Genomic DNA, 27,795 nt, shown 5'->3' with positions numbered 1-27,795 from the left:
GTCAGCACTTTTGAGAACTAGCAATTTGGTGTGAAAATGAACTATGACTCAACTTCCAAAGCTGATTTTCTATTTACTTACCACCATTTTCATCTGCAGTTCCATCTAACTGAGGTATTGAGAGATTAGTTAGGAGCATATTGTTACTGCTCCACTCCATTTCTTCCTCTGAAGATGAATCCTCTTCTGTTGAACTTCGATGCATATTTTTGCCAGCTGACCTGGAGGAAAGTGAAGGAACTAATTGATGCATAATACTTCTATTAGAAAACACCATGAGTCACAGGGAACATGAAACTCAATGGAGTGTGGTGCTATGTCGTTGTGTAATTCAGAGGAGCAAAAGGAAACAAACAAAAATGTTGTCACATTTCTCACTGAGAAAGTCAAAATATTATTCAGTGTTACTATTTTAAGAGGCAACAGTGGTAGCCAACCATTTTAAACAGCAGGATTCACTAACTTGAGAAGATACAGAGAAAGCATTTCAATGTTTAATTTTAGGTCAATTTTACTGCAATTTAATTTCATTGCTTCAAAGTACTTGAAATTTGAAGACTAAACCAACTATGCAAAATTACTTCAGTTTAGCTGTTAGCAAACAGATGTTTACTTTTTTGTGGTGGTTTTTTTTGGTTTTTTTTTTTTTTTTGCTAAGAAGTCTTTACTGTATTATAACTATTATCTCTCTTGGCAGGCTTAACTAAATCATGACCAACAAAACCATGCTTCATTCCACCTCTCACTGACTATTCTGAAGCAGCTGTTGTTAATACTTAAGCTGCTTTTACTAAGTTAACTGCTCTACACTGCCATAAATACACTGGAAAAAAAAAAGAAGCAAATCTACAAAGAAAAGCTTCTATGAATTTTCTGTGCTTGCTTTACATGGGCATAGGGGAAGGAAGAATATTATAGAATATCATAGAAAACCACAAAGAACAAATCCTCCAGTATATTATAACGCTACAACCACTTAGGAATTTGATTTCTTCTTTAAATTAAAGTGTGAGATGGACAAAACTCTTACCAGAAATAAGCTGTTCTGTGGCTACATGAAAGAAATCTAGATACATATTAAAGAACTGAAGTTTGGGTTTTTTTTAATATGTTTGTTGTTTGTTTAAGTTCGTGTAATACCTTAAAAACTATAAACACAAATGTTTTGAATTTACTGGAAGGAAAACCCACAATAACCTAAATAAAGTTTACTTTTGTAGAACTCTTTTATGACTGGAGTTAGACCAGCATGAATCATATGTATGGTACCACCTCAGACATCTGAATGTCAGCACAGAACTAATTTAAATCAGGACAGATTTGTTAGCTCAGAAACAACAGGCTCAAAGGTAACCACATCATTTCCACTCAGGTCTAGAAGTATGACTTGGAGAATCAAGTAACAAGCACAGCTAGGTACAGTCTCCATGATCTAAGTGAGCTTAGCTGTCCCTCTTCTATGTTCCCAAAACATGGAAAAGCCTAGCACAAAGCAATCAGCTTGATTGCTTTAATGTAAATTAATATCAAACTGGGGATGCTCCTTCCAACCTGAATTATGCTGTAATCCCAGGTAAATCTTTATCAACTTTAGTAAACCAAATCAGACTGGAGATGACTTCTGCAGGTAACTTGGATTTCTCCTCATTCAAGCCCATCAGTTTGGATTCCAGGATAATTTTGTAACACACATGATACCACCATACATGAACTAGTCCACGTCTTGGTGGGCTTTTTTCTCCTGATGGGCTTTTTTCTCCGGTTAATACAAATCAAACCCAAGCTATTTAACTCATTCAATAGGGTGTGGTTACTCCTCATTAGCTCAATAGATTTTCTGAGATAATGTAAGACTGGTAAACACTCACTAACAAAAAGAAAACATCCTTAGTATGGATATGCAATGATGCATTAGGAAGCCACACAGATGGAATGAGCTGGAGCAGAGTAAAGTCAGATCTATCATCAGACTCAAACTGATTCTTCATCAGAATCATGCAGGGGGCAAAGATACCCATGGCTTGTGTCTGAAATCAGTCCAAATTCTGTAGAGATCTCGGTGCAACAGAACTTGTAATTCCCTCTGAACACAAGTTCACTCCCTGTGGAAGCATATGGTATGTACATTTTCCCTAGTGTTTTCTCTCTGGGATTAAGGTGTAGGCATATGTGAGTAAGATATTAGTGAGACAGCTCATCAAGTCTCTTGAGTTTTTAAATAGGATTCTTTACTGCATAAAAGCAGTTAATTGCTTCAGGATCCTACCTGACTCCTGAAGTTGTACAGTCAAGCCTATACAGAACTGTGCCTGAGCTAATGAATTCTGCAAGACACAGATTTTCACAGTAACTACCACTAAACTGAAGTTTGATGTTAAGTGTTTTGGATGGAAATTTCAACTTTTCAGACTACTGGAGGGAAAAAAAACCATAGAAAATCAAAGGTCATATAGGAAAACCAGCTTTAGAGATCAATTATCTCTAGAACTAGGAGACTAATGAACTAACTTCTGGTTCTCTTACAACTTTAATGTGCCTTTGGGAAATAAAAGAAGCATTTCTATACCTCTCTGGTTCTCTGAAACCTAGTAGGGTTACAATTTCTCATGTAGGAAAAAACCCCAAATATAAAAATGCTATGTCTGTGAAGTTCTCATACTTCAAACAGAATTATAAATATCAGAAGGTGTGCCGAAAGCAGGGGTCAAGAGAAACTGGATATAGCTGCTTTCAATGCCTGTCAGTGCAGACTGTACAAAAGGTCATTAGAACCTGAGAAGGTGCTCCAAGAATCTTGGCCTTAAATATATTGAAGTTGCTGACCTTTAGCAGTCAAGCAGAGTGAGCAACATTCATGTTTTGATTTAAGCTTTGAACATGGAAACAAATGGATGCTTCTTCCTCAGGTTGCTTGGTTAATCTTCATATGAATACTTCTTAAATATTGACTTTAGTAAAAGATGTACAAGATACACCTTAACATTTGTATCATATCCAAGGTATGACCTTACAAGCAAGTTACTACTAAAGGTTTTCTTGTATTTGGACTTGTAGAACAAAAAGTCTACTTAATTATTCCTCAAAGAGCAAACTAGAAACTTATGTTTGGCCAAACTTATACACTTAGTCTTTATTTCCAGATAACACTGATGAGTCACATCATCATCTAAACAACATGCATTCCATCCCAAGATCTGCACATATTTTCTATGTTGCTAACAGAGACCTCTCTACATGTCATTGGGCTCATAGCATACTTGAAAACATGGTGGGAGGAAGGAAAGATCTGGCAGGAAAAAAAGACATATTAAGAAAAGAAAATATATACCTCCTTTTTTGCCCAGGCTCTTCCATGCCATGGTCCCACCTCTGGGACATTAGTAAGCTAAGTTCCATTTCTTCTTTCTCACACTGTGGCTCATTTTCTTCATCATCACTGTTCTGAGAAGTTTGCCAGCTTCCAAGAGAACGATGGTGAAAGAGTGTTTTTTGATGTCCCATCTGATATCCATCATTCTCCAGTCCAGCCAACAGATCAATCATGGCCTCATCAGCACTACTGCCCACTGCAGAAAAAGCCCATACAAGTAGAATCTATATTTTGTTCTACCTGTAAATGACTAGTTACAGTCTACCAGTAAAAAACAAAACCAAACCAACAAACAAAAAGCCCCTCACCATTTTAAAATCTACTAGTTTTTTACTGTCTAAGGCAAGGCATACTACAGAAATAAAGCTCTTTTCAGATCTTGTTACTTCAGATTTTATGCTTTATCTTTTCTAGCTCTGTATCTAAAACTTTGACAGCTGTCTTTCTGCCCTACTCTTCTGATTGTACCAGATTCAGTGGATGCATTTCTCTCTCTCCACCCTCCTATTACTTCCTCATATTCAGTAAAGCTTCACTCTCCCCTTTAATTTCAGCTTGAGTGCCAGCTTCTGAAGCATCACTGCCTTCTCTTGCTCAACAGCTGCATTAGCTTTGAGCACTTTTTTCTGTATCACTTGAGGACTTTCAGTCACTACATCTTGTGAAAAGGGATGCTGACTTTGACCAACTACTCTTCCTTCTGTTCTTAAATATAATGCTCAACTTTGGCTCCCTTTTCATGTCACTATAAGCTGTCCTATTCCAAGGTTTCTCTAAACACTGAAAGTTTACCTGATTTCACTCCTCTCTTAAATTTTCTATTTCTTTTATTTGACCCAAGCTTACAGTAATTTATGCATGTCCCTTCTCTCTTTTTTTTTTTTTTTTTTTTCCTTAAAAATCCTTCCAGGTCACAATTTTTTCTCACTCTCTTCCTACTTACCTATCATCTGACCTCATAACCAATTTATGACCTCCAGTCTACCAGGCATCTGTTACTTCTCTCTCCTTCTCTGGTTGAAGAACTACAATCTCTTATTTCTTTCCTTGGGAAGCATCATATGATTACAATGATCTTGAGAATTATATAAAACAGATCTCAACATTGGTGAAAAAGGTATTTTTTATATTTTGCAAAGGCTTCACAAAATACCATACAACTCTTTACAACAGAAACCATCCCCTTTTCCAGAGTTTTTGAATTAACCCACTTTCAATTATACTTTCTGTTCTTGGCTCCTTTGCCCTTTGTAAGGCTCATCATTAAACTCCAACCTCTACTTCATGTTAATATGAGCCTTGGGGTGTAATTCACACTGAACAGCAGAAGTCATGTGGTTCACAGTCCCTGTGGCACTACAACTCTACTAGAGGAATAGTGAACACTGGTGCAGGCTATGAGAGAGCGTAAGAGACCCAAATATGCAGCATGTTACTCATAGTCACACAAGACACCAGGAATCAGCATGACAAGAAGGGAGGAGAGCAAGAAAGACGAAAAAAAGTAATATAAATCTCAATTTGATTACCTAGTCAATGGAAAAAAAAAGACCATTTCAACACTTCAATTTGATTGAGCAATTCAAAGGTACAGTCATAAGGCATACCCTATATATTATTTTAGCCATTTTTTATCCTCTCAGGTCAGTTTGTTTGCCATCTCCAAAGGAATTTCTTATAGTTTTTTAAATAAATCCAAATCCTTGCTTATAAAACTTCTATAATCAAAATCTTACCTATTCTCTGCAAAATAAAACAGCACTACACTCTTAATCTAACCTCATCTACTCCTCCTTTCTTAGTAAGAACAGATTTCAAGGTTGTATATTGCATTACCCACAGACATATACTGTTGCCAAAGCACATATTCATACCCTATAGGTATCAAAAGAAATGGAGACTACTATGGGTTTTAAATACTCCTCCCTGCCCCACACTGTGTGGTTCACATTAACATTATACATTACCAAAGAGCATACCTAGAAATATACCATGAACTATGTGCTTTTCATCTCCTTTATAGTATTTGAACTATTTCTACCTCATAGTTTTTCATACAAGGTCTTTTCTTGCTTATTTTATGGTTGTTTCCCCCTCATGCCTCGCAATTTTACTGTCATGGTTTTTCTCCTCCTCTTAAATATTTTGCTTCTTGTTTCTTTGCCTTCAACCATTCTTTGTATCTAAAACAACTGGGAAACACTGCTGCAACTTGCCTCTCATTATCAACCTACTATTGCCCAGTATCTCCAGACAGCTGAGCCTCTGAAGACAGATCACATGCATGTTTTCTACCTTAACTGTATGAAAGATGCAGTCAATAACTGCAAGAGTATCATAGACAGACAGTCAATATCATCTTCACTCTGACAGTTTTAGCCTTATAGCCCTAGGAGCATAAGGAAGATCAATACCCACAAGAGACTGCAATGAGCTGACCTGGCAAGAGGACAGGCCTTACTGAACCAAACACAGCAGCCTCTACAAATACAGTCCTGGTGACATTTCTTAGAAAACATAAGGGATGTTTTGGTGGTGGTAGGGTATATGTCTGGGTGTGTGAAGTCTCAACCTGTTTGAAAAACTCCTTGAGATAAATTACTTACTTTCTTTCATGATGGGTAGCCTAAGGGTGCACAAGGCTGTGGAACAATAAAATAGTCTGGAAGAAAAGACATTCCAGTCATACTCACTAAAAACTGTAGTCTGATTCAGTTTTTGAGACAAAGGCTGAAAGCTCTGACTGTTCTCCACAATGTTTAAAATTGCTTCTTCATTAATAAGTGCTTCCTCTTCTTTATCAGTATGCATGCTCTTGGAGTCTTTAAAAGAAAAAAAAAAGAAAAGAAAGCATAAAACTTCAGAGTCAGAGACATCAATACATTATGAAAGCAAGCCACTTCAGAATGGATTTTTCCATTTTTCCATTCCAAGTATATTTCCATTATTTGCTGTAGCAATTTTAAAAAGGTTTACTCTTAACAATAACAAAAACCAAAACTACTCTTTGGTTTTTCATAACTAACAGTCACAACTTCCTTGGCTTACTTCTGTTAATACTATGAACAGCCAAACCATGACATAGATTTATGCCTAAACAATTAGGATATTAAAAAACTCACCTTTGCTCATCTGTTTATCGTCATGCACTTCTACTGTATTAGCTGGTGTACACGGAAAGGCTTCAGGAGAAAGTACCTCAGAATGCAGTGTTAGCTCAGCAGAGAACTCCTCTGATCCATTACTGTAGTCCAATGATCCTGACAACGTTCTAGTTAATTGAAAAGCAAGTTTTAAATGCATATTTAAGGTTTGCATAGAATATTATATTTTATGACAAATGGCTAAACACTTACACAGAGAAGTCATTTTGCTTGAGAATTTCTTTAAGTCTCTTCTGAAAAAATTTTTCACTCTCTGTTGCTGGCACAAATCCACGGTCTTTAAAATTTGAAAAATATTTGTTATTCAGTTTTACTTTGACCTCTCAACACAGAGAGCAGCTAAAATTACTGATTTTATTAGAAAAAGGCTGAAAGTTGAAGTGCCTGCTACTTTTCAGTGCCAAATCCAAGGGCAGACTTTCCAAGTGTATTAAAAAAACTTTAAAATACTACACATACTCCCAACTGATCTCATTTGCAACTGTATCAACAGCATTTACAAATCACGATGCAATTACCCCAAGGTGAGCATCCAAGAAAAATCAGTGACCATTTTTGAGAAGTCTGGCTTATGCAGCCTCAATAACATTACACAGAAACACAGGAAAAAAGTCAATCAGAAAGTAGTCCGCCTTAGCCAGGAACCTGCCTCTTTTCTTCTTTCAATCCTCTGTCTTACTTGCCAAATATCATTCATATTTTAAAAGAAATATGGCCTAGGTTCTATGGAGAATAGCTTATTCACTATGCAATTACATTGCAGAGCACAGTCTTCCCCCTGTAATGAATTTTACATAAAAACGGGGACATAAAGACAGGGATTTGTCTATCCTATTAGAATTTTAATCTAGTATCACCTTAGCTATAATTTTGCAGAAATTCAATGAGACTGCCCTTGTGCATAAACTACAATGGAAAGCTTCAAGATAAAGAGATTTAGTTTTGTTGGTATTTAAATGCTTTCCATCACAAAGCATACAGTCTTAACTACCATTATCATTCATTCTGTCTAGAATGTTTTGTAGAGAGCTGAATCATGATGTTGTTAGGCAAGGTTACATCATCTTGCTTTCAAAACTGGAAAACACATACTGGACCATCAGTAAGCCTGGAAGTAAAAAAAACCAGTACATCTAAAAATCCCCCAAACATGATACATCAATTTAAATTCTGTCCTCTTGCTTGCTTCTCATTCAAAGTTTTGGATTAACAGTTGCACAATTGGATTTTTTTTTTTTTTACCTTGTGACTCAGGTGGCTTAATCTGAGAAGATTCACATTTCTGCCTCCGTCGCTGCTTTTCATCCTCCCATATAGCTTGCAAACCAGGGTTCCTGCCAATCTGGGCTGAAATATGAATTATACATTAAGGGAAATCTGCCAAAATGACAAAGCATTCTTTCTCCAAACTAGATTCTGACACTTTTCTTCATCTCTTTGTCATTCTAGTCTGTTATTTTTTAACTGCCATTCCTGCCTTACTCTAGGATTTGGTATTATGTAAAAGTTAAGGGGTAATTTCATTTGCTTTCCAGATCTCCTATTTGTGATCTAGATCTTTGACTTTTTCTTGTCTTCCCACCAAGTACTGTATATATGTATATATAAGTGTATGTACATATATATGCACACATGCACACATGATGTTGTAGGTATTTCCATTAGTATTTTTCCTATAGGTCTGAAACCTTCTATTATGCATTAACAAAAATCTCTTTATATTGCTTTGATAAGACACTATTTTTATAACCTCTTTTCTTTTAGAGTTAATTTTTTTTAAACTTTATAAATTTGGAGATCAATTATTCACTAACATTGAAATATGGATTATGATTTAACTAAGATGAGCTTTAAAAGAAGAGTGAACTATGACAGCATGGTTTCTGTTCTAAAACCATTTTACATTGAAAGTTATTAACACTTCACCTTCAATATCGAGTTGATTCAAAATATCAGCAGCTACTGCATCCACCTCCAATTCACAGGTACTTTGTGGCTCAACACCTTTCAACATTAAAGAGCTGTGACAACATAAATACCACAGATTAATTTTATCAATACACTGAGTTTGAAACATGCATCATCATTGTTTTTTTGCTGGACTAATATCTAAAGTTATTTAGAAACAGGAGTAACTAACTGAATGCAGAATTATCCGCTCCCATCCTCACCTGCAAGTCCTTAAACTAATGACCATATTCAAATCTAATTAGATAAGAAATCTGTACCTTCAACTTAAAGGGTTTAGTTTTTTCTTTTCTGAGGAGAAGAGAAAGAGCTGGTAGATAACTCTGACTACTAAGCAATTACAATAACGTTCTTCTCCTCGAATACAAGATGAAATGTTCTATAGAACTCAGCCAATAGGACTAGGTGTGTACGCAGGATCATGCACCCAGAAAACACAGTGACAAGAATTTTTCTTTCTCATTCACAGTTCAGAAAAATGCAGAGCACTTTCACATTTACAATTAATTTTTCTAGAGCTTTTTCTTTATTTAGCCTGGTGAATAAGAAAGGGAATATTAACAACCCAAACACATGCTGAACTAAGGATAGCTGGCTTGATGGAAGATTTGAAATACTAGAAACAGATTCAAGATTGCTGTACAATTATCACCTTCCTGCTGTGCCTTTTCAGATCTGCAAATGTCAGTGACATTCCACCTGTTGCTGTCAGTGAACAAATTTTAAGGAGTCCATGAAGGAAGGTAACAAACTGTTGTAAAAGTCTATTTACCCTTTAAAATCTTTTAGGGCAACACTGAAAATCCACTCCAAGCTCTTCAACTTTCAAGTTTCAAGTAGGGCTTATAGCAATAGGACAATAGGTAATAGTTTTAAACTGAGAGTAAATTTAGACTAGACATAAGGAGGGTGATGATGAGGATGATGTATTATAAGGGTGATGAAATGCTGGAACAGGCTGTCAGAGGAAGTGGGAGAAGTCCCATCTCTGGAAACATTCAATGTCAGGTTACAGGGCTCCAAGAAACCTAATGTAATTCAAGGTGTTCCTTCAGGTGTTCACTGCAGGAGGGCTGGACTAGATGACATTTAATGATGATTGTATGCACACATTTAAAGACAATCCACTGCCATCACATCCCTCTGTTCCCAGTCATGCCATCAGCTAGGAAACAAGCCCACAACATGCTCAAAATGCATACTTTTCATGTTACACACTTTGGGTGTTCACTCATCAAAGGATTCAAACAGAGCTTTGCCTGCACAGGGGGCAACAGGAACTGGAGGCAAGCTGAAATTTGTATTTTGATCCCACAGTAACAAACAACTGCAAGAGTACTGGGAAACAAGACTGAGGGAAGAGGCTGCAAGAATTGTTAGCTCCCTTTACAAAATCAAAACACTTCTGGGAACAAGCAAAAAGGACCATGATACAGAATGGTCAGTGACATCTGAAATGTGATAAAGACTTGTCTTGACTTGTCTGGAGGATACAAAATCAAAGATCTGAGCTTCCCACTTTCACTGATTTCCTCTTTTAGAAGACAATAAAAGAACCCAAAAGCTAATGGGGGTTGGAGAGAAAGATGAGGAGCCTTTCTGTCAAAAACTACAGTATTTCAATTTACATGGTATATTATTCAAATAAAAAACACTGAGATAATAACAGGCCTTTTCTGAAACAAATCTAGGATTTATCATTATAGTTGTCATTAACACTTCCATGATGAAGGCAGGGCTGGCAGTCAAACCTGCACACTATAAAGAGTTAGGTGGAAGCTAATAAAGACACCTGACACACAGTAAATTCTTCATTAGACTTAAGAGAATGTCTTCACAATACCACTGGTTCATTGGCTTGGCATTTAACATTCTCGTCAAGGTGAGCTGCTAGACACTTGCACTAGTTGAAATCATGGCGGTAGCACTACAAGCTTGTGCAACATTCAGGTAAGCCACAAAGGCCAAGAAGTCATTTGTTCCCACTTCAGGAAAACCCTTGAAGTGCATATGAAAGCAGAGCAGCTTTATCTGCCCCTTCTAACATTTTAATTTATGTTGATTAAAACAAAAACATGAGGTGGTGAGGGGGGAGTACAAACTGCCCTGAAGTACAGTTATTTAACATGGTTACATGCTGCTTTGGGAACTGGTTCATCTGACTACTGGCAATAGCTTGGTCAGCTGTTAGGTGTGGTGCTTTTGCTCACCTAAAACAAGTATGTGCAACATATTGGGAAAATACACGAAGTAACCGTATTTCCCATTCTCCCTGACACATTTCCTCAGCTGCTACAGTGCTGTTTTTAGCAGGTGAGAAGACAGCATGAAGTAGTCAGAACATGTCTAGTTTCCCAGGGGCAGTTAATTGAAACTATGAGCTATTTCATGTCATTAGCAGTTGTAATGCCTTGGAAGATATTCAGAAGTGGCCTGTTCAATACAGATTGCTTTATACAACAGACTAATCACCTGCCTCACATCGCATGCATCAGTTTTGCAAAGAAAAGTAGTGGTTTAGGTAATGCCAAAACCATGACTTGAGAATATCTGTATTAGAACAAGGTTAGAAAAGATGAATTAGCAAGTCCCAGGCAAAGCTTTTCACAGCATCTGTGTTCCATTTTGTAAGAAGGAATGTAAAGAGACTTGTTCACAAGATAAAACTTGTAATACAGGTATATGAAAGACAGGGTTAAGTGAGGTAGTGTAGAAGGAACCCAACTGCAGGAGAACAGAAATTTTCTCTCTGAAGAAGCAAGATAAATTAGGGTTGTACAACACTGAGTTGCCATGGCTAGGCTACTTGGGATACTCATACTAGTTAATTTGAAATTAGGTATAATTTTAGGTATTAAATTAACTTTTATACCTACACACTAGGTGAAAAACTGCAATATAAATCCATTTTACTTTTGTATTAAAAGCTCCAAATACATTCTTTTGAGAACAGAGAAAATCGTCCTTATTTCTGCAGAATGTAATAGTTTGTTCACACTATCCACTGAGATAAAAACTATAGTTTAGGATGAAACTTGTGCTCAAAGAAACTACCAAGGTTTGGTTTCTCAGACGTTGAGACAATGAATTAAGGCTACAGTCAATGCTTTTTTTAAAAAGTGCTCACTACCTACAAGTAGGTAGATCAAAGCCCTTAAAAACCTTGAGAAATAATCAACAAGGTCAGTATCTTAATTCACCAATATTAATGACAGCCTAAGGAAACAAGTTCTGTAATGATCACATTTGAGGTATTTGTAATGTTAAACTGAGCACAAGAGACAAAAATTAACTCCATGGAGTGTCTGAAAAGTGTTACTCAACTGTGCTGATAAGGACTCAAAAATTTTACATAATGATTTTCCATACTCTGTTAATTGCAGAAAACATGTCCTTGTTTTCAGGATGTTCAAGTGACTTAAATAATGTGCACATTATATTAAAAAAATTGAACAGCTAAATAAAAACATGCACAGGCTGACAAGCGAGAAAAGCAATTATGACAGTCACAAGCCTAGCAAAAAATCTGCAATATTACATATCTGCTAGACTGTGCAGAAGTGTTATTTGTCAGATCTCTCCACTTCCATATAAACTAGTGTCTAATACCAAATCTAGAATTTAAAAAAAGAAAGTGTTTCTCAAAAGCATTCTACCAATCATTCTGCTTTTAACACATCATGTCCAAGTGGTAGACTTGACTGGCAGATACTCTGATGTTTACCAGAAACTTTTCTCAATGGAACTCACAGAAGTGTTTCATCATTTATTATCAGCTGCCTGAGTGGGATAACAAAATGTGTCTCATGTCCAGAACTCCTGATGTCAAACAGTTGGATAGCACTACCAGGTTCAGGTGACTGCTGCACATTTTAGGGTGGGCTTTGTAGGTTTCAGTGCAATAACACTGGCAAGTATTATATTATACCTAAAAGCCTTCCAACATCAGGGATTCCTGGGCACCAGAGATTTTGGACATTTGTCTACTTGATAACAAAATCATTCTAGAATTACATTTTAAAAAATGTCTCTGGCTTAATACAGTGCACTTATCATAGCAGTGAATCAATAATTTGGAGATTTGCCAGGAGCAAGACAGGACATGGCTGGGTTGAATGCTGCTCTTGGTAGGAGGCTGAGTAGCAAGGTGCTCTCTAGCATGAAAGAAGGAGTTCAGTCACCAGGGAAATTTGACATAGTTCTCAAATGTTTTTTTGAAATAAGGAACCATCACTAGCATTTACTCAGCAAAATGCTGCTCATGTTACACATGCCACTTTTAAACTTTGCATATTACCTCCCAGGTATCCAGAATTGCATTTCAGCCAAGTGATATACTGTGTTCAAAGTCAAGAAATGCCCCCAGAAAAGCGCTGGCACTGCTTGCTTAAACAAGAGAACTTGTTAATAACTGCCACTTACAGCAAGGACTTGGCAATACATGTTGGACTATCCCTAAAATGTACTCTTAATGTACACAAAGAATAATGAGTTCAAACAGACATCCCAGTCACTAAGAATACAAGACAGGCCTAGAAATTTTGTGGTCTCAACATTTGACTGTTTTTTCCCTTCTTGCTTTTTCTTGAGAGAACAAGTAATAAGTTTACAGCTGAAAGGTAGGGAAATATTTATGTGATCTTCATATCTGATATAAAGGACAAGCAAAGAAATTTAGAAGTTCAGTGATATTTAGTAGAAATTCCAAATGCTACTGGAAATAGCAGTCAAATTACAGTAAGTACAGTAGGTAAAACTACAGTAAGTAAAAACATTTTGCTAAACAGTTCACAAAACATTCAAGTATCTCAACTTGAACTGGATAGAACTTGAAGAGGACTAGATAATAAAGTGAGAGGACTGTGCAGGTATTGCACATGAAGCTAGAAATGAATACAGCTGTTGATATGTAAGTACGTATGTTGGGAATACAGAACATACTTTGTTAAGAAAAGAGAAATAAAGGAAGAAAGGAGCTTTACAGCTACTGAGTAATGCTGTAGCCTGCAAAAATAGAGACAGTTGAATCACAATCATTCCAGGAAACAATTAAAAGGGTTTCCTTGGATAGGTATCTCATACTATCTGGGTCAGATTTACCCTCAGTAAGGCTGATCATGACAATTATAGATCCATTAAGCCAACTTAGAAGCAAATTTTCAAAATTCGAAAGGAAGTAGGAAGGCAATATGAAAGTGGCACTGCAGTATGGGTTTGATTACAAGAACACTGTTTTAACGTGATGACTCCCACAAATAATCCAGGAGAAATTTTAACAGGCAAATAATTTTGTGCAGACACAGAACAGAGTAAAATCAGGACTGGAAAAGTTTAGGCTTTTTGCTTTGCTATGGCATGTAGGTCCTACAGCATAGGGATGACAGTCATGCTAGAACACCCTTAATAAAAAAACTAATTTTCTAGACAAAAGAACATTTAACACAGTATCAAATGTAAACAATTTTAGTTGCAGGAATCATATATTAATTCCTGGTTTATTAAAGCATTTTAAGAGATAACTAAATGTGAAATTCCTCTTGGTTATATAAAAAGGACAGAGCATTGATACAAAATGTGTAGAACTGAATATAGACCAGTTTCTGTGACGGAGCTTACTTCACATCTCATTAATACAGCAGTGTAGTAATGAAATATCCTGATAAGGTAAGCCAGTAGACATGTTGGATACATAACCAGATCATAGTAACAGAAAACTAAAGCAGGATAACTCAGAAGTAGAATAATAGTAACAGGATGAGAAGAGAAACATCTTGTACTAATAAATCCTAAAATGCTCACAAGCCAAATTGGCATGATAACTGAAATTGTAAAGTGTATTGGGAACTACCATTATCGTTGCATATGGTGTACAGAGAATTTGTGTGGTATATTATGTACTATTCAGGCTTTACATTCAAGAAATAAATTCCTACTGGTAGAAGGAAACAAATACCAGGGAAATGGACAGCCTTGGTATTTTCCCCATTATTGTTAACGTCCCACTTCTGGAACATATGTGAGTGCTGGAGAAAGACTGGCACAAGTGAGGTGCTGCACCCTGGCTGTATACATGGAAGTCTGGAAGGAGGAGGAAAGAAGACTTGTGGTTACAGCCATGAGGAGGCATCCTTGGCTCCTGCTCTGCTGAGCTTATCCCACTCTGGTGTTGACAGCCAGGAAGTACTACTTTGCTTTCTTTTTATCTGCCTTCCGCAGATCTGTGTAAAGTAACATCAGATAATCCTGGTCTAACTTATGATCCAACCTTTAATGTCTAAGTATGCTGGCTTGAGGAACCAAGCCAAATAGAAGCTGAAATGGACTGTGAATGAAATATGCAGCCAAAAAGAAGAAACAGCCCAAGAACAACTGCACATAAAGTGACCATTAGTTGTCAGATGAATGTTGTTGCAAAATCCCCTTAAAGCAGTAATAGAATCAGAAAACCAGATATAATCAACACAAGCTCATGTTTTTGCATGCTAGAAAAACCTGAAGTATGGTTTAATGCACTCATTTTCTACTGGGGAAGCAAATTCTCCCAGTACATAACACTAGCAGGAAGTGTGGCATATTGAGCCCAATAAGCTCTTCAGAGAAGAATGACGGGATCCACCCAAAGACTGAGAAGATTACTAGATGACAGAAGGACCTGCCCAATCATTAGCAAATAGCTTAAAGAATTAACTTGCTGTAGATAAACTATATAAATCAAAGTAGCTTCACATACTGTGAGCTTCTCTCCCCTCCCCAACTCTGGCCACGAAACCCCCAAAATTTCAGAAATATTTCATTTTCTTACAGAAGTAAAATGATTACAAATTACAAACTGTAGAGTAGGAAATGCCTAGGAAAAAGGAAAAGCATGGGAGACAGAGATGAAAATTCTAAGCTGAGTTTCTTATGTAGCTACCATTTGAAATGGACAAACTGAAATTCTCTAATAACACGCTATTCACAGAATCAATCATAGAATCATTAAGGTTGGAGAAGTCCTCTAAGATCATCAAGTCCGACTATTAATCTAACACTGCTAAACCATGTCCCCCAAGCACCACATCCACATATTTTTTTAACAGTTCCAGGGGATTCCACCACTTCCTGGGCAGTCTATTCCAATACCTGACCACCCTTCAGTGAAGTAACTAATATTCAATCTAAACCTTCCTGGCACTTTTATTGTTTATTATTTTAATTATTATACATTATTGTAAATTAATGTAAATTATTTTACTTCTTGTTTATTACTATTATTATTTATTACTCCCTTTTCATCAGGCCATTTTATTTTGTCCTCCCACTTGTTACCTGCAAGAAAAGACTGATCCTCACCTGGCTAAGACCTCCTTTCAGGCAGTTATAGAGAGCAATAAGCTCAGCCCTGAGCCTCCTTTTCTCCAGGCTAAACACCCCCAGCTCCCTCAGCTGCTCCTCACAGGACTTGTGCTCCAGACCCTTCACCAGCTTCATTGCCCTTCTCTGGACTCGCTCCAGCACCTCAATGTCTTTCTTGTACTGAGGGGCCCAAAACTGGACAGAGATATGAGATGTGGCCTTACCAGTGAAGTCACATTAATTAAGGATGATTAGAAAAACACAGTCTGTGAACTGATGTGCAAATATTCTCTATAACTATTAAGCTTGCTTCATCAAAGTCATCATTCCAAAATCCAGAAAGTAGAATTTTGCCCATTATTTCCCAGCTGGATTTTTACAACCATAAACCACAAAGCATCAGGTGACCAAGACTATACAGAGAAACTAAATAACGATAATTTGTGTCACATAATCACTGCTTTTTTTAATATGTAAAACATATAAGGGTCCTTTAAATGAGAGACTGGAACTCCATTACGTGCAAATTAATGTATAGAGGAACATACAGCATACAACAGAAAAACCTGGGATGCTGACCTTGGTATTTCATCTTCTTCCCATTCAATGAAAGATACGTTGCTTGAATTTTCTGGCAAATGAGTTCTATGATGCTTACTTACACCTGATGTGTCACCTAGGGAAAAAGTAGAATGAGAAATTAATTAATGTGGCAATATTTTTTACAAATATCATTATAAAACTGCATTTATTATTTAATATTACCAGTCCACCTGCTCCTAAAGAAGAAATAGCACTGCATGATATCATCTTCACCCATTAACTATGCTATCATATAAATGATCTAATATTATTTCTAATACATAGACACACTTACATAGGAAAGAAAAATATCCTTCCAACACACTGACATTATTTGAACTACATTTGTTGCATTCTAGTCATATCTTAGCCTAAATTCAATCTTTTCCTATTTGTGAAAATTCCAAAAGAAATCATACAGTCTGATGTAAACTTCAGAATTTCCTGGGTCCACAGTTCAAATCCCAATGGAAATTAGGAGCCAAAGAAAACGCTAAATTCACACTTTTTCTTATTTGTGAGCTGGAAGGGAATATACAAGACATTCCAGATACAATGGTAGTAGCATTAAGTGGAAACCTGCAATGAAGGCAGACATTGAAAACACATAAAGAAAACACTGTAAGTTTGCTCAGAGATCTCCACGTAAGGAAATGTGCTCCAAAATCATTCTGGTAAAGTCCCCTCTGAAGAATTCCTACCTTCCTTAAGGTCTCCACCTGAACCCTCAGTCTCCAGAGAAAGAAAAGACAATATACACAGGATATGGCATGAGAAAGAAAAAGGCCCAGGAATGGAGTTGGAGGGAGGTAGACTGGGAGAAGAGTTTGAAAATTACTCAGTCTCCCACTTCTACCTGAAAGACCAGCTTGAACCTTGAATTTTCTCAGCTATGGTGGTGTCACGCACTAGCAGTTTTCTGGTATTAAATTTACTTTTCAGCCATAGCAAACACTCCTGCATTTGTTAAAGTTACACCAATTTACTCAGTTGTCAGAGGTCTTCAGTAATTAAATATTTATTAGAACATGTATTTTTATTCTGAAAATTTCATAATAGTCTTGCCAATGTGAATTCCACTACTTGGAATATTAGGTTTAGGAATATGTCATGCAGCAAAAAGCCCTAACTTACTACAGAAGCAACTGGCAGGCACCACGCCAGAAGAACCTTAGAAGCTACAAACACAAGCTACAAGCAGTAGCCTCCTTTGGTCTGGAACAATTCCATATGTTCCAGACCAAGCTTACTACACTCAGACTAGGTTCCTGCAAACCCTGCCCCTACATCAGACTCTTAAGTGTACTGACATGGCGCAAAGATGTGGCATTGAAGTGGGGTGAAGACACTCCTGTGCTTATGCAGAGCCAGCTCATGTTTCAGCCACACCTGCACTGTCATGGTCTATGCACTTCGATGCCTAAGCAGGTGATTCGGGAAAGACAACACAAAATATTTGATCCCATTTGCACAGATCCAGCTCAAACCTAGCACACCTTACTGTCTGTGCTGCTCAAAATTGATGACTTGTCCTGGGCAGCTAGTCCAGGAAGAAACACAGCCATGTTTTTACTGCGTGGCACATCAGCTAATTCTCCATATTAAAATGTAACCTGACTATGCATGGAAACAACTTTTATTATTTTTCATCTGCAACTTGATTATTTCAAGTTGATGAAATGGGACTGAATAGTTGTATATTTTAAAGGAAAATACATCTGACAACAACTATGCAAGATTATAGACCAACTGGTAAAATATATACTATTATCTTTAAAAATTATATGCATTTCAAATACCAGTTTCAGTGGATTATTCCCTTTCTTATTCCCAATCATTGCTGTTTTCATATATTTCTAAAAATTGAGACTCAAATTCCTGTATTAGTTTGTTTCTTCAGTAAAATTAATCATAGAGATAGGAATTTAAGGATGCTCAATCTTCCCCTTATCTTGATATAAAGATCTTTAAATACAGTAACAATGACACATATCAAGGTCTTTCAGAGGCATATTACAGAAGCAGATTCAGCTACTGAAAATAAAAGTTTTGCAACAGTTACAGTGGTATGTGGTGCATGAATGAATAGGCAGCCTTCTTCATGGCCCATAAAGACAAGGACTTGAGGAAATGAACTGCTGCACCTTCTGGATACAAGCTGATGAAGGCAGACTATTCCTGCTACAAGAAATCTGCATGCTGACCTCTCTCAGCCTTCAAAAACACCAACTTATCTCAGTGAGAAAAATACCACTATGAACAGGCTCCTGAGGCTGCTTGCTTACACTGACAAACATATTAATTGCCAGACTCATTTTTGTATCATCATCTGCAAGGGAAGTAAGGTAAGGTAAGTAAGTGCACATCTTTTGGTAAAGGCCGTTATTGCTGTCTAAGAAACAGTGTTTGGCCTGGCCTGTGTGACACAGCTGTACCTGACTGAATGGAACTCCCACAACACAGAGGCTGAGGAAGAGGCAAGTAAAGTGTGTCAGGTGTAAGCAGAGGCTGTGCTTCTGCACCACTCCAACAGCCTGAGCTCAGAGAGGCTTGCTGTACAAGGACAGGCTCTTGACAGCAGTGCCTCTGAAAGGCTGCACCAGGGACAAACCATTTATCGCTCGGCTGCTGTGCCAGGAGCAATAGACAGTGATCTTGTGCTTGGGGACTCCAACAGACTTGAGCTCAGGCTACTGATGCATGTGTGATGTGGAGCCATACAAAGCAGAATGAATCTTCCTAGGAGCTCTGCAGCCAGCATCTGATCAAGCCAGACAAGGTAGTGTCATTTTTCTCCTTTTATTTTATTGGATTCTTCCCCTATAAGAATAGTTGAAGTCCACTGGTCTCAGCCCATGCTCCTCTCCCATCCCCTTGTTCCCATTCAAGACTTAGGTCTTTCATCCTTAAATAAAGGATGAAGGAGAATATAAACAGCTTATGTTTTCCATCTATCATCTGAAAGAGGGGGAAAAAAGAGCTACAGAAAAAGAATGGAAGCAACTATTTGATACAAATCACACATGTTTCCAGAAGGCTGATTTGATTATTTGGAAGACTAAAGGTACCTGACTATATTTCCTCAGGACTGAAATTCCTGAAGATGCTCTGTCCGTGGCAGAGCTTTTGCCTTCCTACACTTCTGATGCCAGCAAAAAGTGTGGGTATGAAAAGAGTATTTTCTTTCAAACAAGAATTAGTTATAAAACTCCATGGGCTAACCTATTGCCATCTGAATATACATACCTAAGAATAAGGAGGAAATTCAACACGATTATTGCTCCGTGTTTTTACAGAAAGATATTTCACTGTTGCTTTCAACTTTTGCTTCAGCTGTAGAAACAATTATGATCTAAGCAAACAATACTTATTTTACTAAACACTATGTACCAAAGGCATACTTTTCCTACTGTAATCTCTCCTTTATAATGAAGAATTTAGAAGAATTAGGGATGTTTTCACCAACTTAATTTTTATGTCAGTGGTACATCTGAAATGCCACATTAATTTCTTAAAATGCTTCCTTTGCTCACACACTAATAATTCAAATTTTACCTTAGAGCAAATTACTTCAGCACAAACTCAAGCATTTTAATTAAGAACATTGATTGTCATCAGAGAAAAATAATTAGTCATAATTTTGTAAAGACACTACTGCAACAAAAAAAAAAGAATTTGAATTGATGTAAGAATCAAAACCATAAAAAAATAAAGCAATAATATTATTATGCTATCTTTCATGTCAATTCTTCAACTAAACATCAACAATGTTTCATCTTCTAGAAAAGAGGTGTGGTCATCTTGTGAAATGGTCACAGCTGCACTGCTGACAGAAAACGTATTTCTTGATACACAGCATCTCATTTCAGGAAGCAGGCTCTTCCTCAATCCCCACACAGAGGCATAAAAAGCAAAAAAAGCTACATATGGACTTTGTTTTGACACAGAAAACAAAACTTGAGGGAAACAACACGATACTCATTCAGCCAAAATAAAGCAAAAACTTGACAGCTAGTGACGTCTTGTTCAAAATGGTAGTTTTAGGCCTTCAAAACAATTATTTGGTCTTAAGAAATAAACACCTTACCTTTTCTCCTTGCTTTTCTGAATTTGACAGCAGCCAGGTTTATTAAATTCATTCCATATAAATTGTAGTCTATAAAGAGTTGGAGGAGGTAGGGAATATGGGCTTCATGAGGCTGGTAAGACTTGTTCATTATGGCTCCACCTTGCAGAAGCTCACAAACTCTAGAAGACAAATTAGGACATAAATAAAATATTATTTCAGTACAACAAATATACAAATACAATACAAATATTTATATTTTACTTTATCAAAATATAGAATACTTAAGACATTTTAAATTTTGCCTTCGCTGTATTTTTAACTTAAGAACTGTGTTTTCACAATAACAGAACAAAAATGATCTCTGCTAATAATGATACAATATTTGTGTGTTAGTTCCAAAGGAGACTTGAATCCTTCAGCTAAAAAACCACCAAACTCTTAAAAAAAAAAAAGTCCTACAATATTCTATTCCTGCAAATGAATCAAAAACCACTATAGGCCATGGAAATCTTTCAACAGAACAACTGTGGCAGCTGTATGCCTACTCACCAGTAATAAGTTTGAAAGTCTCTCTAGTTCTCATTGACATATACATGATACATAAAATGTCCTTCATGGTTTTCAAGCTACATACTGTATACTCAGAAGCAGCATTTTTAAAACTCTGCAGAAGGACAAATTCTCTCTTTTAAACAGCTACACATTAAAAAATAATTGCAAGTATTTGGATAACTATAAACTGGTACAATAAGTTTATCTCAAATTAACAGTATACAACTATACAACAAAGAAAAACACCAAGCATTTCTAAATGCAAAAAAACTGGGATTAAAAATAAAGTTTTATACTGAAAAAGGAAAGGAATAATTTAAGTGAAGTGTCACTCCTTATTTGGATAGGAGTAATTCAAACATAAGAAGCTTCGAATTTTGAAACAACTGTCCTTTGATCCATTAATACAGAAATTTTAAACCATGAAAAACTTCACTTGCCCAGAAGAAAAATCAGACAATCCTGTCTTATGCTCATGTATGGGACCTTTTAAAAAAAAGTTACAGTATGTAATAGCACACACTCAAGAGATTTCAGTTTATGCTTGGGAAATAATTCCTCCTTATTTATTTCTGAATTTACTGCAGCTACTTTGACAGTAAGATTGAAATCAACAGTACTTTCATACAACAGAACATAACTCTATTGAGAAATAGAGAACCTGTCTAATAACAAAAGCTATTCAGTTTTCCAAGTAAATCATAAATTTAGAATTTTTATTGGAATTAAAACCTACCTAAATTTATTTCATAACAGACAAAATGAAGCTATATGAAAGAAAACAGCTACATTGTTTTCTTTAAGAATTACAGGAAAAGTAAGTTGATGCAAATTTGTTTAGGCGTTCACAAATTACAGGAAACATAAAACAACTAAAGGCAAGTATGTTTTGGTACTGCTTTTCTAACATTCTACTGCTTTAAAAGATTATTGGTGTTTAAAATTGGTAAATTTTAAAGTGTTTTGAAAACCATGAGACAATAATTTTGGAGATTTTGTTAAGTTACTGGTGAATCTTCTTTCAAACCTGACTTTTTAATTCAAGATATAAGGAAATCAGACAGAACTTCACACTTCCACATCCTTACCTTTTTACCATTGCAGGATTGTAAAGATAAATCTTCATAAATTGTCTCTCCTTTTCATGGTAACCATAAAAAGGCCTGAAGAGAAAGAAATAAAAGCAAGAAGCTAGCTAGTTATGCTGTGGCATTTATTCAATGACATTTTACTATAAGGAGTATTAATTAAGCATGTCTATCTACCCTAATGTATTTCATTTAGGTCTTCCCCATTAGCCTCTTATGCAAACAAACACAACACCTGAAACACTCTTATGCTGCTTTGAGGCAATGAGCAGCTGACTTTCAGTAGCGACTGTTCTGAAATTCTAAGGCAAGAGAGGTGAAAAAGAGGCAGGTTCTCCTAATTTCTACCTGTTCTTTTCTCACTTATTCAAATAAAGATTGTCATCAACAGTTTACTCTGTCCAGCTTTCACTATTGAGATGAACAGCTATACTACAATTTATATAGTTCTCACACAAAGAACAATACCAAGAAACTTGGTAGGTGACCTTCTTTGTTACTGTAAAAAACATAAGAAAGTTTTGATTGAAAATAAAAACAAGTTATTGCAGCCACTTTACTCACAATATCTAGAAGCCACCAAAACTGGCTGGGAACAGAAATATTATCTTCCTACACTTAAACAATTGGAAAGAATGTATTTCAGAAATGCATGAAAAAAAGCAAACAAAACATAGTGTTGCACAACACTGAAAATTAGCATTTACTTTGTTTTGAAGATGAAAAACTGAATGCATGTATCTTGATTACCTGCGTTTTTCCAGGATATTTTCCTATTACTCATTATGATTTGACTTATTTTTCCACCCTTGGTTATGCAAGTTAAAAATTAATTAAAAGAATCCTTAAAATGCTAACATTCAATATAGAAAGCTGCACAAATAAAACACAATGGTTATCTTGACAGATTAGTAAATATACTTCCTAGCCTGTGCTGCTGTAAGAATCAGACAGATAAACATGACTTAACAGTCTCCATGGGGGCAATTTTACATGAATCAAAAAAAAAGAGAATACCTAGAATCAGGCTCCTACAAGACATGCCTGGTCTGAGGGAACACAGAATATTCCAGAGGTAGAAAATGCTGCATGGAAAGTACTGCTCTAACAACAGAGACAGAAAAAGCTAAGAACAGATTTTGGAGAATTATAGACACTAGGATACAATTTAGCAAAAAAATTTTTGGGAAAAAATTTTTTTTGGGAAAACCTGTTAACTATGTTACGGTCAAAGCATTTAGAAGTTGTACAGACCTGTATGAAGACATACATGGGTGGGGAATGAAAAAGAATTAGCACTGTAATCCCCCAAGACCAAAGTGCTTCTATGTAGTTACAACTGCAAAAAAATATTCAAAACAAACAACCAAAACTCCTGACAGGTCATACTTACATTCCAGATACTAATGATACTTTGAAAACATGTTGCACAGTAGAAGATGGATTGCCTAAAGCCACATTGAGTGCTCTGTCAATGCTGAACGCCACTTGACGAAGGTAGCATTCTGGATGCTGTCCAAAACCATCGTAAGGTACATAGAGGTAAGGAAAGATACCATGTAAGTGGAGACAAGTCTTCTGACCTAAAAATAAAAGGTAAATATTTAGTTTCTAATGACTACCTTTTCTTCTTCTAAGTAGGTGCCACATTTTTTCATATTACTTTCAGGTTCTTCAGACAGGATAAATTTATGACGCAAGTGCAGGTGTGTTTCAAACAAAAGGTACTAATGCAGAGCAGCTCTCACACTTGATTCATTGACAAAATCAATACAGAACAGATGTGGTTACATGACATAGATATGATTACTCCTGTGTAAAAACAGAATTCACTACTAATTATTTTCTTTATAGAAATAACACAACATCTCTCCAAGAATAACTTTTCATACTGAATAAATGTTGGATGCTTAATAGTTTCTCAGCCTTTGTGTAAAGTTTTCAGTATCAATCACACAATCTCTCAGAAATTAAAAAGAACATCCAGAGCACCTATGAGGCCATTCAGTATTCTAGTTATTAAGGCATATGTTGGGATGTGGAAAAAAAAAACAGGGAACTTTCAACTTTTAAAATCTGTAATCCCTCAGATATTTCTACTGTATGTGCAAATCTCTAGACTTCTTACAACACGCTTACTTCTCAGCATTAGCTTCCGTGAGTCTGCAGCAAGAGCAGAGCGAAAGGACACACCATGAAACCTTTGTGCTAGACCACAGTCTAAGCTTCTCATGCACACAAGGCAGCACAGTAATATGGACTGGGACCTCCCAAACCCACCACATTTTTGGAGGGACTAGTCTCAACTACAGTGCATGATATCTGTTCTTTTCTCACCACAGTGCAACAACGTATGCATTTGCTGGCATCCACTTGCCACAGTCCCCAAAACCATTCACGACTTCTCAGTGGCCAATGGAAAACTTCCACAGAAAAACAGGGTAAGCATGTGCTGCTGATTAACAATCACCACCACAGTGACAGGCAGTACATATCCCTTTGCATTTTGTTTGGATGAACCCCCTGCATGAGGACAGCAAAACTGGCTGCGCTTTCATCACCCAAGAGATGAATGCTACAAAAACGGAACACAACTTTACTGGTCCACAAGACCAATGAAAAGACTTCCAAAACGCCACTCTTTCAAACTGAGGTTATTTCTCAGCTGGTGGAGCTTGCCTGAAGTATTTACACTCAATCATACCCCAGTGGCCACCCAGGGAAGACAGCTTATGTCCATTAAAGCGCAGCAGTAACAAGACCTTCAGACTGAGGACTGCCTGCAAATCTTTTACACCTGTAAAAAGCATGCCCAAAAATCCCACTAACAGCATAGCTTTTTTTGCCTCTTTTTTTAAACTGGGGTCAGATGTACTGTTCTTCAATTATGTTTAGAAGTAAAGTAATTGCTCCAAAAAATGGTGCTACAAGTCCATTTTCCATTTTTTCAGTGTTGAAATACAATCTATATATGCATTCTTAATGTTGAAGTCATCATCTATGGATTCTGCCCAAGTCTTTAAGATATTTCAGGAGAATAAAATTATTATTTATGTACCAAGTTTTTCAAACAATATTTCATTAAGAGAATGGGTAAACTAAGGAAACTAAGAACTACGGGTTTGAGGGGTTTTTAAAAGGCAAAAATAAAGGACAGTAAAAGCTTTATATGGCAGGAAACTTCTTCACTCCCTAAGGTGGAAAAAGTAATGTATTAGTAGCATGTGAACTTAGAGGACTGATTTGTGCCGTGGTAGCAAACCATTTATTTTCTATACCAAGTCACCAACAAATTTGAGTGTATACCGATGGCTGTACTTAGGATCAATTTTGAATAAGGGAGTCCCCCATCCAAATATAATTATCAGAAAATTAATAGTTCTTTAAAGTTCTACAGTTTTTCTATTCAAGTTTGGTTGGTCGGTTTTGGGAAGGATTTGAGTTTGGGTTTTTTTTATTATTTTTGTTGCTAAATTGGAAAGGGTGGGTGGTTGTTGTTGTTTTTCTAAAATGTATCCCAGGATCATGTTCAGGGGGAAATTTAAATTAGTTCATGAAGTAATTTGCTTGAATGCTCACTGCAGCTTAAAAAAAACAAGTGAACAAACCAACTCAACCCAAGCTAAATTTGAAACTGGAATACAGACTGAATTTCTGTATATACAAATATACACATCTATTCCCCATGAATTTTATAAATTCAGGTGTTTGCTTCCTAGAACCTGACAGTCAGAATCAGTTCTGCACTATACTTTTTATCTGCACTATTAGCTATGGACTCCTTTCAAAAGCATGAATTTTTTCATATTTTAGAAAATACCTTAGCTTTGTCATAATTTATGACAAAATTGCAAAGCACCAGAATAAACAGAACAGTGACACAATCTAAACTTACTGTACTTCAATTCAGGTTCCTTTCAAGTTAAGCAGCTATTTAACAGTTCTTGCTGAACTGAAAATGTAATTTTATTGTTGAATAAAAAAGAGAACATGTACAAAGAAAGTTTCATTCTATTTCCTTCTGTTCCCTTTCCCTGTACTCTCCTTTATGTGCAAAAAACCCCATAAAAAGCACTGTGGCTTTCGATTGAGTGGAGTCAAATTACCACTTAACTCCAGGGAAATCTTATAGAACAGACATTCTGAGCTGCTTTTCATTTTTGATTCTGCCAAGAAAGCAAACAAGTTGCTGCTGAGCTAAGACTCTTATTAGGCTAACAGCTGTTAAGTTACATGGGTTTACACAGCTACTCACTTTGATCCTTGATAGTGTTGATTTATTTATTGTGATATTTGGTTACACTGCTATTTTTACTTAAAACCGACGTTATTACAAGTCTGATCCTGCTAACTGTTAAGAACAGTCATGTATTTCCATCATTTAGGTAAAATCATCAAAGTGCACCAAATATCATGCTATTGAGTTTGAAGCCCAGACCCCAGTAATAGCAACCATGGTTTGCACTAACCCATTAAAAATTCTAGTGGATTCTTTCCAATAGAGCCACAAGGAGAAAAAATATCTACCCACTGAGGATTTCAGGCTACACAGACATGCCAATTTACACGAATTAAAAACTTGGCTTGGGAAAAGGTTAATGAGTTTAATGGTTTAAATATGTTAATCTTATGTTCCTGTTTCTTTTTGGAGATACAGAGAAACAAGTTTGTACCACTAGAACAGCACTGACTGCTACAGCGCCCACTTACAGTGACCAGATGATGTTATTTTAATATCTGTTCATTAGTTTCTTCACATCTGTAGAATCAGTGGAAGTGGTGCTCAGCTGCGGATTCTGCATATGACGACTCTCCACAGAATTTCTGGATACAAAATTGGCCACTGATGGGACAGGCAACTGAAATGTTTTCTTTCTGTGGCCTCTTAATGGACCTGAAAGAAAGAGGTCTGCACTGGCTGAATAATCTGCAGATCAAGCACCCCAAAATGACTCAAGGAGACTGCTAATTAAAGTAAAGTAAAGTAAAGCTGAGGCTTAATCATGAGTCTTTGTAAGGCACTGAATGAAGTGGTAAATGAAAGAACAGAAAAATTGTTGCTGCAACATAGAAAAATGCAGTACACAAAGCCTTAAGATATTATGAGATACTCAACTAGCAAATTGACCATTTTCTCTGAAAAGAAGACACTGCCAACTAAACATCACTATAGATGAACAGCCATAATAATAATGAATCAATACTTCAAAAATAATACAAATGCAGTATTTTCATACAGTATAGAAAGAAAGCTCACCTGCAAAAATACATCTAAAAGCAAGTGGCATAAATGTTATTGAAGTATTAAAATAAAGCATTTTGTGTACTTGACCCATAAAAGAGATATTAAGAAAGTCAATTTGGTATTTTTTCTGGAAGATGGTTGCCATCTTACTATTAGGAAGATGGTTCTCATAAATTACTATTAGGAGCATATACCAAGCATAATCCTTCAGTTACTCTATAGTTTTTGCTATTACAAGAAAAATCTGTAGCAAACCCAAGATAGAAAACTTCAATATTATCAGAAGAGAACTGAAACCAGAATGATAATACAATGCAAAGATACAGGAACTGATGTCTTCTGACCACCAGAATGCTCAGCCGTGCAGAATGTTCTGGTAGGGATAAAACTGAGATGTAGTCTACACAGAATGGCTGAAGCTG

At 36.4% G+C, this 27,795-nt stretch overlaps 1 protein-coding gene across 1 annotated transcript in view; it reads right to left on the bottom strand.

Moving 5' to 3' along the window:
- The window catches only part of REV3L (REV3 like, DNA directed polymerase zeta catalytic subunit), a 115,493-nt gene that overhangs the window by 48,164 nt on the left and 39,534 nt on the right, over positions 1–27,795 (bottom strand). Inside the window, exons 2-12 of the mRNA XM_053973713.1 lie at positions 23,522–23,711; positions 22,129–22,203; positions 20,507–20,667; positions 16,417–16,513; positions 8,461–8,555; positions 7,777–7,881; positions 6,727–6,811; positions 6,493–6,641; positions 6,064–6,192; positions 3,329–3,566; positions 82–221 (exon numbers count right to left, since the gene is read on the bottom strand). Of these exons, the coding sequence (XP_053829688.1) occupies positions 82–221; positions 3,329–3,566; positions 6,064–6,192; positions 6,493–6,641; positions 6,727–6,811; positions 7,777–7,881; positions 8,461–8,555; positions 16,417–16,513; positions 20,507–20,667; positions 22,129–22,203; positions 23,522–23,711 (1,464 nt within the window). The remainder of the gene's footprint in view (positions 1–81; positions 222–3,328; positions 3,567–6,063; positions 6,193–6,492; positions 6,642–6,726; positions 6,812–7,776; positions 7,882–8,460; positions 8,556–16,416; positions 16,514–20,506; positions 20,668–22,128; positions 22,204–23,521; positions 23,712–27,795) is intronic.

Source organism: Vidua macroura, chromosome 3 (assembly GCF_024509145.1).
Source record: "Vidua macroura isolate BioBank_ID:100142 chromosome 3, ASM2450914v1, whole genome shotgun sequence".
Classification (NCBI taxonomy): domain Eukaryota; kingdom Metazoa; phylum Chordata; class Aves; order Passeriformes; family Viduidae; genus Vidua; species Vidua macroura.
This window is presented reverse-complemented; position numbering and strand designations above follow the sequence as displayed.